This window comes from Aquarana catesbeiana, linkage group LG04 (genome assembly GCF_042186555.1).
Source record: "Aquarana catesbeiana isolate 2022-GZ linkage group LG04, ASM4218655v1, whole genome shotgun sequence".
Taxonomy (NCBI): domain Eukaryota; kingdom Metazoa; phylum Chordata; class Amphibia; order Anura; family Ranidae; genus Aquarana; species Aquarana catesbeiana.
The window spans coordinates 423,665,343-423,679,921 of NC_133327.1; the positions used below are offsets into that span (position 1 = coordinate 423,665,343).

General features: G+C 46.7%; 1 protein-coding gene across 4 annotated transcripts in view; it reads left to right on the top strand.

Annotated features, from left to right (window-relative positions):
* Positions 1-14,579, top strand: part of ECT2L (epithelial cell transforming 2 like) — a 168,022-nt gene that overhangs the window by 148,545 nt on the left and 4,898 nt on the right. For all 4 annotated transcript variants that reach the window (XM_073627377.1, XM_073627374.1, XM_073627376.1 and 1 more), the window contains exons 21-22: positions 1,903-1,991; positions 13,186-13,358. In XM_073627377.1, the coding sequence (XP_073483478.1) occupies positions 1,903-1,991; positions 13,186-13,358 (262 nt within the window). The remainder of the gene's footprint in view (positions 1-1,902; positions 1,992-13,185; positions 13,359-14,579) is intronic.

A 14,579-nucleotide genomic window follows, 5' to 3' on the forward strand; every position in this document is an offset into this window, starting at 1 on the left:
TATAGTTAATACTATGGCTCTGTGTCCCGTGATGTAAGATAAAGAAAAGGCTTACCTGTAGGTACCGTGAATATCTCCTAAACTTGCACCGTTTAGGAGATATTCACTGTATCAGCATGTGCCGACAACATCGGTATATGCGCTGTGAAGAAACAGCTCGCTCGTGCCGTTTCTTCAGCTGCTGTGCCGTTGCCGGCGGCTCCCGGCTCCGGCCAATCACAGCGCCAGAGCCCGCAATACCCGGAAATAACTCCAGGAGACATGTCACCTGCCACAGTGGCATGCCGGGACCGCTGCGGGGGCTTCGATCTAAGGTAAGTATTTCATAATGAGCTAGTATGCAATGCATACTAGCTCATTATGCCTTTGTCTTGCAGGTTTTCTTTTGTGGGTTTACAACCACTGTAACATTCCTTACATGTGATGACTGTGTTAGTTTTCTTTTTTTTAGGCTTTTCACCTGGTGATTTGGACAGTAACACACTTCCTGTCTTAGGGTGTTTCCACTATGGATGGAGGAGCAACAGAGACACCTTTGGACAGTAGCATGGTCACTTTGGGTAGAGGGTAGTATTAGACTGACTAACAGATCTAGATGGACTTGTCTATCAATTAAACCAAACTCCAGCTAAAACATTTTAACCAGTTGCAGGAAACATTTTTTCCTTATGGGATGACGTGAAGGTTCCCCCCAATCCATACCAGGCCCTTTGGGTCTGCTGTGGATTTTAAGGAGAATCCCATACCAAAATGTAAAAAATAAATAAATGGCGAGGATTCCCCCCCCCCCCCCCCAAAAAAAAAAAATCCATACCAGACCCTTATCTGAGCATGCAACCTGGCAGGCCAGGAAAGGGCGGGGATAAGGGAGCGCTGACCCCCCTCCTGAACCATAATAGGCTACATGCCCTCAATATGGGGGGGTGCTTTGTTGATGAGGACACAGCTCTTCCCCAATATACCCTTGTATATTGATTGGTTTGCGCAAAAGTTAAAGCGTCTACAAAATAGGGGCTATATTAATGGCATTTTTATTATAAATTTTTTTGGCGGAGATTTTTAGCGGGACTGCGATATTGTGGTGGACAGAACAGACACTTTTTTGGGACCAGTGACATTTATACAGCGATCAGAGCTAAGAATAGCCACTGATGACTGTATAAATGGCACTGGCAGGAAACGGGTTAACACTAGGGGTAGATCAAGGGGTTAAGTGTTCCCTAGGGAGGTGTTTCTGACTGTGGGGGGAGGGGACTGACTGGGAGTAGCGAGAGATTGCTGTTCCTGATCATTAGGAATAGATGATCTCTCTCTCCTTCCCTATCAGAACGGGGATCTGTTTGTTTACATTGACAGATCCCTGTTCTGGCTCTCTGTGGAACGATCGCAGCTGGCTGGCAGACATTGCAGGCGCTGGCCACGCGCATCGGCTCTGGCGGTGCGCACGCCTGCTATTGTTCCTTAAAGCAGCTGACGTACAGCTACGCCGATTTGCGCAGCCGAGCCGACCTGCCACAGTATAATGACGGCGGCTCGACGGCAAGTAGTTAACAGAGGTCTATGCAAGTTGCAATGAAATTGGAAAAAAGTAGTGCAGGAATTGTTTTCATAAACGCTGCAACATGAGTCGGTAATGGGGTGCGACTTGTCATGCGATTTGGAACTGTCAAATCTTTAGGACCAAGTAAGTATAAAGCCTAAAAAATTATTTTAAAATTGGAATTTATCTCGAAAGCATGCATCTTTAATAATTTAGGTTAGCCAATAAAGGGTATCACTTAATTTCCAAACATTCTGCACCTCTTTAGGAAAAATACTGTTTCATAAAATCTTTCTTTTGTCTTTTCCACAGTACATTGATTTTTCTGAAAATGAATAAAATGCTGCTGCTCTTTGTTTCAGAATCTAATAGAGGCTAACAGACATCTTATTTACAAACAAGATGTGGATCTGCTTAAATGTACTAATGAGGAGATAAGTGCATCCTTGAGGTAATAATATGTGTAATATATGTATGGTTTATATACTGTAAACAGGGCTCAAAATTTCAAGTCCTGAGCTACTAGCCAGGCCTCAAGGGTTACTCACCACCAGCTGCCCCTAATTCCGCCCCTAAACACGCCCTCATAAACCTCGCCCGTGTCCGCCAATGCAGCCTCGCCCGTGTCCGCCAATGCAGCCTCGCCCGTGTCCTCCAATGCAGCCTCGCCCGTGTCCTCCAATGCAGCCTCGCCCGTGTCCACCAATGCAGCCTCGCCCGTGTCCACCAATGCAGCCTCGCCCGTGTCCACCAATGCAGCCTCGCCCGTGTCCACCAATGCAGCCTCGCCCGTGTCCACCAATGCAGCCTCGCCCGTGTCCACCAATGCAGCCTCGCCCGTGTCCACCAATGCAGCCTCGCCCGTGTCCACCAATGCAGCCTCGCCCGTGTCCACCAATGCAGCCTCGCCCGTGTCCACCAATGCAGCCTCGCCCGTGTCCACCAATGCAGCCTCGCCCGTGTCCACCAATGCAGCCACGCCCGTGTCCACCAATGCAGCCACGCCCCTGTCCACCAATGCAGCCACGCCCGTGTCCACCAATGCAGCCTCGCCCGTGTCCACCAATGCAGCCTCGCCCGTGTCCACCAATGCAGCCTTGCCCGTGTCCATCATGCTGCCTACCTGTGTCCATCATGCAGGGGAGCAGAGGAGAAGAGCATTGCTGGCCGGATGATGCGAGCGCCGAGGAACATTACTGGAACAGCCTTGATTTCAATTGCTGTGTGTTCCCGCCGCTCAGTGTCCCATACAGCCCCACCCCCTGGCCGGAGAACTTTGATACACATTACTCGTCCCGGGTTGGACAGGTGATCTGTATATGAAATTCCCCGGGACCAGGGGGCGGGGCTGTGTGTGACAGCGAGTGCGGAGAACACTCGGCTATTGAAATTAAAGCTGCTAGTGATGTCCCTCGAGCTCTGAATCATCCAGCCGGCTCTCTCCTCTCTTCCCCTCCGCGAGCGCTGGGAAAAGGACTCCAATACAACCCACTGGCCGGCAGTGCTTGCCCCCCCCCCCCAGCTCCCAGGCAGCCCTTACTCGCCAGCCCTCACTTGCAAAATGTGAGCAGGCGTGTGTAATTTTTAAGGGCTGCTGTAAATATATATATATTTATGGTCTTGGCCCTATGACCGAGAGAGATGTGGATCACATAAACATGCGACAAGACTTACAACATAAATAGACCTGAAGTGCGCCTTGGTGGTCTGGTCAGTATGCCAAGAAAAGGGGGCATACCCAAGATAAGTAATGAGTAGTTTATGGAGAAGGATGTGCTGAGAAGTGCCCTGAAAAAGGGAGGGGCAGGAGGGTATCGCGCACTGGAACCAACATAGAGCATGGGCGAGTGGGCTGCTTAAATATCCTCCGGGCTCCTCCCATAAATTTAGGCCATCATACTGGCCCTTCTTATCCACTTACCAACCGGCCCATAGCCGAATGACGGCTGCAGGGCGGTTGGATAACTCTGGGAGGAAGTACTATGACGTCCTCCCAGAATTCCCCTCTCGCGCACCCGCTGGGGCGCGCACCCGAACACATCCGTGACCGCCGGGTCCTCAGGACCCGGCGCATCACGGATCCCGGTAAATGGCCACTGATCGCGGCCGTTTACCATGTGATCGCGCCGTCAAATGACGGCGCGATCACATGTAAACAGACCGGCGTCATCTGATGACTCGGTTCCTCTCCTCCCCTCCTGTGCACCGATTGGTACACTGTGAGTGGAGAGGGAGATGGATGGATGGCTGCAGCGCTGTGGGCTGGATGTGTAGTGCCCACAGCGCTGCACAGAGACATCCAGCCATCCATCCATCCATGCTCAGCCATCCATAATGCTCTGCAATGCTGTGCAATACTCTGCAATGCCCCACATTACTCTGCAATGCTGTGCACTACTCTGCAATGCCCCACATTACTCTGCAATGCTGTGCACTACTCTGCAATGCCCCACATTACTCTGCAATACCCCCACATTACTGTGCAATGCTGTGCACTACTCTGCAATACCCCCACATTACTCTGCAATGCTGTGCACTACTCTGCAATGACCCACATTACTCTGCAATACCCCCACATTACTCTGCAATACCCCGCAGTACTCTGCAATACCCCGCAGTACTCTGCCATACCCAACAGTACTCTGCAATACCCCGCAGTACTCTGCCATACCCCGCAGTACTCTGCCATACCCCGCAGTACTCTGCAATACCCCGCAGTACTCTGCAATACTTGGTGATACCCAGTCATACTCAGCGATACTCTGCAATACCCCCCATACTCTGCAATACCCTGCCATACTCTGCAATACCCCGCCATACTCTGCAATACCCCGCCATACTCTGCAATACCCCGCCATACTCTGCAATACCCCGCCATACTCTGCAATACCCCGCCATACCCCGCCATACTCTGCAATACTCCACCATACTCTGCAATACCCCGCCATACCCTGCCATGCTGAGCCATACTCGGCTGTACTCGGCCTCTCTATGTGGCCAGGCATGTGGTATCGCCGTACTCAGGAGGAGTAGGAGAATCTATTTTGGGGTGTAATTTTTGGTATGTACATGTTATGTGGTAGAAATATTGTATAAACGGATAACTTTGTGTTAAAAAAAAATAATGCGTTTTAACCACTTCCTGCCCACCGGCCGTCATACAACGTCCTTGACTTTGTGCGGGGATATCTGAATGATGGGTGCAGCTACAGGCATCATTCAGATATCAGCTTTTTCAGCCGGCGATTCCCTACACCATAAGAATGATCATAGCGGCTGTTCCACTGCTTGATCGTTCTTACGGGAGGCGAGAGGGGATGTCCCCCCCCTCCCGCCGCCCTCCGGTGCTTCTACCGACTCACCGCTACGATCGAAGCCAGGATCGTTTTTTTTTTTTTTTATTTCAGGCTTCCCAGCCTAGAGGTGAGATGTGGGGTCTTATTGACCCCATATCTTGCTGTAAAGAGGACCTGTCATGCCATATTCCTATTACAAGGGATGTTTACATTCCCTGTAATAGGAATAAAAGTGGTCAAAAAAATTTTTTGGGGGAAAAAAGCATCAAACTAAAATAAATAAAGTAAAATGAACAATAAAAAAAAAAAAAATTTAAAGCGCCCCTGTCACTGTGTGCTCGCATGCAGAAGCGAACGCATACGTAAGTCCCGCCCACATATGAAAACGGTGTTCAAACCACACGTGAGGTATCGCTGCGATCGGTACAGCAAGAGCAATAATTTTGTCCCTAGACCTCCTCTGTAACTCAAAACATGTAACCAGTAAAAAATTTTAAAGCGTCGCCTATGGGGATTTTTGAGTAGCAAAGTTTGGCGCCATTCCACAAGCGCGTGCAATTTTTTCAAAGGTGACATGTTGGGTATCTATTTACCTAACTTCATCTTTCACATTATGCAAAAACATTGGGCTAACTTTACTGTTTTGGTTTTTGTAAAGCACAAAACTGTTTTTTTTCCAAAAAAAAACGCGTTAAAAAAATTGCTGCGCAAATACCGTGCGAGATAAAAAGTTGCAACGACCGCCATTGTATTCTCTAGGGTCTTTGCTAAAAAAACATATATAATGTTTTGGGGTTCTATGTAATTTTCTAGCTAATAAATGATGATTTTTACATGTAGGAGAGAAATGTCAGAATTGGCCTGGGCACTCCAGAACGCCTGAAGGTGCTCCCCTGCATGTTGGGCTTCTGTATGTGGCCACGCTGTGTAAAAGTCTCACACATGTGGTATCGCCGTACTCGGGAGTAATAGCAAAATGTGTTTTGGGGTGTAATTTGTGGTATGCATATGCGGTGTGTGAGAAATAACCTGCTAATATGACAATTTTGTGAAAAAAAAAAAGTAAGAAAAAAAACTTGATTTTGCAAAGACTTGTGGGAAAAAATGACAACTTCAAAAAACTCATCATGCATCTTTCTAAATACCTTGGAATGTCTTCTTTCCAAAAAGGGGTCATTTGGGGGGTATTTGTACTTTTCTGGCATGTTAGGGTCTCAAGAAATTAGATAGGCCGTCAGTACTTCAGGTGTGATCAATTTTCAGATATTCGCACCATAGCTTTTGGACTCTATAACTTTCACAAAGACCAAATAATATCCACCGATTTGGGTTATTTTTACCAAAAATATTTAGTGGTATAAATTTTGGCCAAAATATATGAAGAAAAATTAATAATTTGCAAAATTTTATAACAGAAATGAAGATAAATGTATTTTTTTTACAGATTTTTCGGTCTTTTTTCTTTTATAGCGCAAAAAATAAAGAACCCAGCGGTGATTAAATACCACCAAAAGAAAGCTCTATTTGTGTGAAAAAAAGGACAAAATTTTCATATAGATACAGTGTTGCATGACTGAGTAATTGTCATTCAAAATGTTAGAGCACCAAAAGCTGAAAATTGGTCTGGTTAGCAAGGGGGTTTAAGTGCCCAGTTGTCAAGTGGTTATTTATGGTCATGGCCCTATGACCGAGAGAGATGTGGATCACATAAACACGCGACAAGACTACAACATAAATAGACCTGAAGTGTGCCTTGGTGGTCTGGTCAGTATGCCAAGAAAAGGGGGCAAAAGACTCAGGGGAATAATTCTTTATTGATTCTTGTGGTTATTGAGCCCGCTTGATGAAGGCTTGTGCCATATCTGCCTGAGGATTTGGGACGTATGTGGCAAAGCAAGCGGACTTCCATCTGCCTAATTTCTTGATTACGTGGTCTGGTACTCCATGCTGGGATGCAGCTGAAGCTGCTCCAATCCAGAAGGAATGTCCAGAGAACTGACTGGGGTTGAAGCCCAAGTTGCTTAGGAGGATCCCGACTTGCCTGATGAAAACTGGCTGCCACTTAGGGGCCTGGTCAGAAAGGGTAGCAATGGCTACCATTTGATTGGCTGGGTAGATGGGACAGTAGTCGGTCGAGCACCGTCACTGGGCACCAGGCTTTGTTAGTCTGAAACAGGTTGATGTCAACCCCGGGGGCCAGTTTTTTGAGTTTTGGAGACTGTAAGATGAAGGGTGTAATGGTTTGAAAGCAAGTTAGGTGGCGTCAGAGCAGTGTCTGACTGCCGGAGCCGTTGACAGCAAATTCAATAGGTCGTAGGGAACAGTAGAAGTTCAAGTAGATGGCCGCTTGGATGACTAGACTGGGCGAAGACCCAAACGGAGAACGAGTAAGGATTTCAGACATGTCCCTGAAGATGGCACTCGTGATAGGTAGGCGTTTGCCACTAGGTACGGGTTGGTGCTTCTGTATGCCCCGTAGGAGGGACCTGACTGCATGGCCGAGAATACTGATGGTTCACTGGGGTCCTGTAAGCACAAAAATGCTTGGATGCTGGATAGGTATAGCTTGACGGTATTGTGAGAAAGGGCTAGCTGCGTGTGGCAATATGATATGAAGGCTAGGACATGTCTAACATCGCCTATCGTTGCCCCGGGGCAAGAGGCCAAAAACTTGTGGTAGGTGTTCCAAGCTGTGCGATAGGCCTTCGGTGTGTTGCATGCCAAGGATTGGTTGATTAGCTGGGTTGCGTTGGCAAGGTGTGATTTTTGTCCATTGTCGGCAACGAGCAGGGTGGGGTAGGAGTAGTCGTTGGGTCGGCTCCAGGCTCAGCTGGAAAAACTAAGTAGGGTTGAAATGGGACAGCCCATCAAATGCGATATTGCATTGCTTGGAATATGTCTACAGAATATATATAACTGGTGATGGAGTGACAGCTGCACAAGCCTGCGCAGGAAGGACATGATGGAGAGTGACTTGGATCTACCTTTATTGATGATGTCGGCCATGGCCTGATTGTCCGTGTTGAAGAGCACTGTCTGTCCTAAGTGTGGCCCCAGACCTGGGCAACTGCCACGATGGGATACAGCTCGCAGAGTGATGAAGACTGGGCGAAACCAGGGATTAAGAGAATTTCTAAGGGCCAAGGTTTGGCAAACTAGTGGGGGCCGAAAATGGCCGCGAAGCCCGTGGAGGCTGCAGCATCAGTGACCACCTGTGGTGGCTTGGCTGACATTGCTGAGATGGACATTGAGATGCCGTTCCAGCTGGTGAGGAACTTGTCCCACATAGCTAAGTCTGCTACTGCTGCTTGGTCTACTTTGAGAACTTGGTCTGGATCTTGCACTGGTGTGAGGAAGACTAAAAGCCATGATATAAAGGACCGTCCTTGAGGAATAATCCTCATTGCTAAGTTCGGCATCCCTAGTAAGGATTGCAACTGCTTCATGGTGCACCCTTGTGACTGGGTGAATTTGTGGATAACTGTCCTGGTACGGGCTAGTTCGTCGGGAGGCTGGCTAGCCTGGGCCTTCCACTTTATGCTCAGCTATGGGCACGTTGAGGTAGCTGAACACTATTCTCAAACTGTCTAGATCTGCCAGTGGTGTGCCTGGTTGTTTGATGAGCAGGAAGTCATCGAGGTGGTGGATAACCGTCTGACAGTGGGCCTGGTGTGACTTTTACCTGAAATGAACTGGCCCACCCGTCATGCGATTGACCCTGGCGAAGATGCGAACTGTACGTTCTTCCCCTCCTATTTTTTTTTTATCTGGGGGGATAAAGTACAACCTGGTGCTTGGTGGAAACCTGAACTGACCTCAGGGAGAAAGAGAAAAATGAGTGGCCCGCATGCCACTGGAGATAAATGGCCAACTGGGTGCCGCCATGTGTTTGTGTGGCTGATTGGGTGCCACTGAGATTTGTTTGCAAGTTAGTTTGCATGTGGGTTTGCATGTAGGTGCGTCCTGCAAAGTGTTTTATACTACTGGAGACGATATTGCATGGTTGCAAGGGTCTCAGTGAGTGTCAGGTTGTTGAGACGAACTTGCGTGGTTGCATGGGTCTCGATGAGTATGAGGTTCGTTATGAGTATGAGGTTGTTTTGAGACGAAACTTGCCTGGTTGCAAGGGTCTTGATGAGTGTCCGGCTGCTGAGATGATATTGCGTGGTTGCAAGGTCTCAATGTGTATGATGTTGGTTTTTGAGAGGATATTGCGTGATTGCAAGGTCTCCATGTGTATGATGTTGGTTTTTGAGATGATATTGTGTGGTTGCAAGGGTCTCAGTCTGGACTGCTGAGACGATATTGCATGGTCACAAGGGTTTTGATGTGTATGATGTTGGTTTTTGAGACCATATTGCGTGATTGCAAGGGTCTCAATGAGTATGAGGTTTGTTTGGGAGATGATATTGCATGGTTGCAAGGGTCTTCTATGAGTGTCAGGCTACTGAGACGATATTGCGTGCTTGCAAGGGTCTCAGCAGGTGTCAGGTTGCTGGACTGAGATTGCGAGGTGGCAAAGGTTTTTTTTGTTTTTTTTTGAAAAGTGAGAGCTTGCTGAGACGAAGTTCCGTTTTGCAAGGGTCTTAACAGGGGTGTCAGGCTGCTGAGACGATTTGCATGGTTGCAAGGGTCTCAAGGAATGAGAGTTGGGTTACTGAGAAAAGGATAGAAACACCTGGCTTGTTTGGTGGCTTACCGTACCCCTAAGCGGGCAGTATAAGGGATAAGGACAACGTCCATTCGATACGTAGGTTAAGTAGGGGTAACGAACGTCAGGGGAGACAACAAATGGTAACGAATTATTACGAAATAAAAAATGAATCTTACCTGCGACAGCGAGCCTTGCGAGTGGTTCACGGCAGGCTGTGCCGGAAGTGCAGCGTAACAGGAAGGTGTGGCGTGATGCCTTGCACGAGGCAAAAACAACAAAGTTTGGTGTGGAAAATGGAATGACAGATGTGCGTACAAATGATTCCACTGCGAGATCCGAACACATAGTATGGGTGATGCTGTAAGTGGCTACGAATTGACATGATAAAACATGCTAACGAATCCTACCTGAGACAATGGCCTTGCAACTGGGTCTGCATCGGTCTGTAGTGGGCATGCAACGTATCCAAAGAATGTGGTGTGGCGCCATGCATGACGATTGCTTTGTAAGTTCTGTGGCGGGAACTGAACACACGACATGGGGGATACAATGAATGGCAACGATTAGGACATGATACAAATGCAAAGTAACGAATCCCCTACCTGCGACCGCAAGCGGGATTTGAACGAAAAGCTACGAATAAGCAACCGCAACACTGTATTCGGGAACAACAGACTCACGAACATGAAGTAAGCTGCCTGCTGACGTAACGAATCGCGCACTGGAACCGACAAAGAGCATGGGTGAGTGGGCTGCTTAAATACCCTCTGGGCTCCTCCCATAAATTCAGGCCACCATACTGGCCTTCTTATTTATCCCTACTGCTACCCCAATTTAATTCCCAGAATTACAGGTATGACATAACCATACTCCGTCTGAATGTTGTAAATGTTCCATTTCTTTTTCTTGTCCCATTGCGCCCAGGTGAGCTATGAAGTTCTGTATTCCAAATGTACAGTGCATCCAGAAAGTATTCACAGCACTTCACTTTTTCCACATTTTGTTATGTTAAAGTCTTATTCCAAAATGGATTAAATTCATTATTTTCCTCAAAATTCTAAAAACAATACCCCATAATGACAACTTGAAAGAAGTTTGTTTGAAATCTTTGCAAATTTATTAAAAATAAAAAACGAAAAAAAAATATGTACATAGTATTTACAGCCCTTGCTCAATACTTTGTTGAAGCACCTTTGGCACCAATTACAGCCTCAGGTTTTTTTTTGAGTATGATGCTACAAGCTTGGCACACCTATTTTTGGCCAGTTTCTCCCATTCTTTTTTGCAGGACCCCAAGCTTTATCGGGTTGGATGGGGAGCCTCGTGCACAGCCATTTTCAGATCTCTCCAGAGATGTTCATTTGGGTTCAAGTCTGGGCTCTGGCTGAGTCACTCAAGGACATTTACAGGGTTGTCCTGTAGCCACTCCTTTGTTATCTTGGCCGTGTGCTTAGGGTTGTTGGCCTGTTGGAAGATAAACCTTTGCCCCAGTCTGATGTCCATAGGGCTCTGGAGCAGGTTTTCATCAAGGATGTGTCTGTACATTGCTGCATTCATCTTTTCCTTGATTTTGACTAGTTTCCCAGTTCCTGCTGCTGAAAAACAACCCCACCGCATGATGCTGCCACCACCATGCTTCACTGTAGGGATGGTATTAACCAGGTAATGAGTGGTGCCTAGTTTCCTCCAGACATGACACCTGCCATTCAGGCCAAACTGTTAAATCTGTGTTTCATCAGACCAGAGAATTTTATTTCTCATGGTCTGAGAGTCCTTCAGGTGCCTTTTGGCAAACTCCAGGTGGGCTGTCATGTGCCTTTTACTGAGGAGTGGCTTCCGTCTGGCCACTCTACCATACTGGCCTGATTGGTGGAGTGCTGCAGCAAAGTTTGTTCTTCTGGAAGGTTCTACTCTCTCCACAGAGAAACGCTAAAGCTCTATCAGAGTGACCATCAAGGTACAACATTTAGCAACTCACATGGTTGATGATTAAAACAGGCACATCTAAGTATGCAGGCATCCAGCGTAAAGCTGTCCACATAGACCATCCTCCGCACTGCCGGCTCTCACCGCTGTCAGTCTGCAATTGTGACCAGGAAGACTACCCTGCAGTAGAGTGATCTGAAAGGGAGACTTAAAGCACAGTGTGGAAGGGATGACGTTGATGATGGTGCAGAGGATGGTCCATGTGGACAGCTTTACCCCGGATGCCTGCATACTTAGATGTGCCTGTTTTAATCATCAACCATGTGAGTTGCTAAATGTTGTACCTTCATTAAATGTAACCATATTGCTACACTTGGTGGCGCCTCTCTTCTCTTTTATACTCAGTTGTGACATGACGCTACTTGTATATCAAGACATCACTTGTTTATCAAGTTAACATTTATAAAAACATTTTGCTCATCTTGTAAAACACTTGCAGACCAAATTACTCGCGATTCAAGGTTTTACTGTACTCTCATGAGAACACTAGCAAGATACGGAGGCATGATCTCTGTGGGTGGGGTTATCCTATGCTGGCCATTGTTTTATTTTCTTCTGGCAACAAAAAAAAAAGCCGAACTATGCTCTAGGTGTAAAAAAACTTCCACTGGCATCCCAGTCTTAGTCTGTATGGTTCAATACTGAGTTGGCCCACCCTTTGCAGCTGTAACAGCTTCAACTTTTCTGGGAAGGCTGTCCACAAGGTTTAGGAGTGTATCTATGGGAATGTTTGCCCATTTTTCCAGAAGTGCATTTGTGAGGTCAGGCACTGATGTGGACGAGAAGGCCTGGCTCGTAGTCTCTGCTCTAATTCATCCCAAAGGTGTTCTATCTCTATTTCATCCATGTCTTTATGGACCCTGCTTTGTGCACTGGTCCAAATCATTTGGTGGTGGAGGGGGGGGGGTTATAGTGTGGGGTTGTTTTTCAGGGGTTTGGCTTGGCTTGGCCCCTTGGTTCCAGTGAAGGGAACTCTTAAGGTGTCAGCATACCAAGACATTTTGAACAATTTCATGCTCCCACCTTTTTGGGAACAGTTTGGGGATGGCCCCTTCCTGTTCAAACATGACTGCACACCAGTGCACAAAGCAAGGTCCATAAAGACATGGATGAGCGAGTTTGGGGTGGAGGAACTTGATTGGCCTGCACAGAGTCCTGACCTCAATCCGATAGAACACCTTTGAGATGAATTAGAGCGGAGACTGTGATCCAGGGCTTCTCGTCCACATCAGTGCCTGACCTCACAAACGCGCTTCTGGAAGAATGGCCAAACATTCCCATAGACACACTCCTAAACCTTGTGGACAACCTTCCCAGAAGAGTTGAAGCTGTTATGGCTGCAAAGGATGGGCCAACTCAATATTAAAACCTACGTACTAAGACTGGGATGCCATTAAAGTTCATGTATGTGTAAAGGCAGGTGCCCCAATTACTTTGGGTAATACAGTGTATATTACAAAAGCTGGCTCTGTAAGAGAATGAAGTCATGATTTTCATAAAGGATATGTTTTATGTTGAGGATGACATAATATAAATTGTTTTATGTTGTACTGTAAAACAATATCATTAAAGACATTTTTCATCAATTATATGTCTGTGCTGCATTATAACTGCACTGTCACAGCTTGTTCAAACTGAGTTGTACCTTGTATGCAAGGTCCACTTAAGCTGCCTGGATATATCAGAATGGCTTTCCTTTGTTTTCACAGGATCTATGAGCACATCAGTGACCTATGTCTTTTTCTTTTCAATGATGCACTCGTTATATCCAGACGTCACATTTTCTATACACCATTTAAGCACGTACCATCAACCTCGTACCAGTTTATGGCTTCTGTTTCTTTGCCACGATTGCTAGTGGAAGACATTCCGGACACTAAATGTAGGTTCATGCACAATTTAATTTTGTCTTTGTGAAAATGTAAAGCCCTTAAAAGGTATTTAATTCTACAAAGGCATTCTTCATTAGCAGGCCTAACCTTTTTAGAAACCTGTGAATATAAAGGCTCTTACTGCGGACCTCTGCTTTAGAAAATAAGTTGCGTATAAAATACAAAACTACTAGTAGCACATTTTGAGACTGATGTATTGGTGTGCAATAATGGTTTATGGTATTTGTTAGAGAAAATAAGGTTTTGATCAATATCAATGCAATTACTATGGAATGGACAGTGTCATCTTCTAATTCTTTAACATGGCCTGTGCTGTCAGAAAATATATAGTTTGGGGTCACAAACAATCAAGCCTGTAATTTGTATTTGAAAAATAGTAAGAATGGTCCAGCCACCTGATGTACAAAATGCAGTGAAATTGTTCTGTATTCTGTAAGTTACTAAGTCAGAACAAATTTGCAGATCAAGACATTCACTTTGACTTTCTACATGCATGTTCTAGGTCAGTAACCAGCATTTTCAAGGGGGAGGTCAGCAATGTTAGCGTCCATGTTTCTGTCAGTACTGATTTCTTTTAGGCCGGGTTCACACTATGTGCGACGCAGGGCACAGCAGGGGATCCGATGCGTCCCCATTCACTGTTTCAGTTCTGAATTCGGTCCGAATTTTTGCCTGAATTTGGACCTGAAACTGAGCCAAAGACGCACAGGACCCTTCTGCTGTGCACTCCGCGGCCACCCCAGAGATGTGTGAACCGACTCCATTGAGAGCTGGTCACGCTCTCCTGTCATGCGAATTGGATGCCGGGAAAGTGTGAACCCAGCCTTAAAGTGAATATAAAGCTTTTTTTTTTTTTTAAATAACAAACATTCCATACTTACCTCCACTGTTCAGTTCGTTTTGCACAGTGGCCCAGATCCTCGACTTCTGGGGTCCCCCCGGCGGCACTGGTAGCTCCTCCCCGCATCGCATAACCCCCTAGGAGAAGAGCTTTCCCAGGGGGTACCTTGCAGGCACCTTCTCAAGTCCAGCAATTGCGTCCATAGACGTAGAATCCCGGACTCGGCGTCATTGGATTTGATTGACAGCAGCAGGAGCCAATGGCTGTGCTGCTATCAATCTATCCAATCAAGAGCCGAGACAACAGGCAGAGGGGAAGAGCTCGTCTCTGGCGTGAGAATTACGGGGCTCAGGTGAGTAAAACGGGGGGG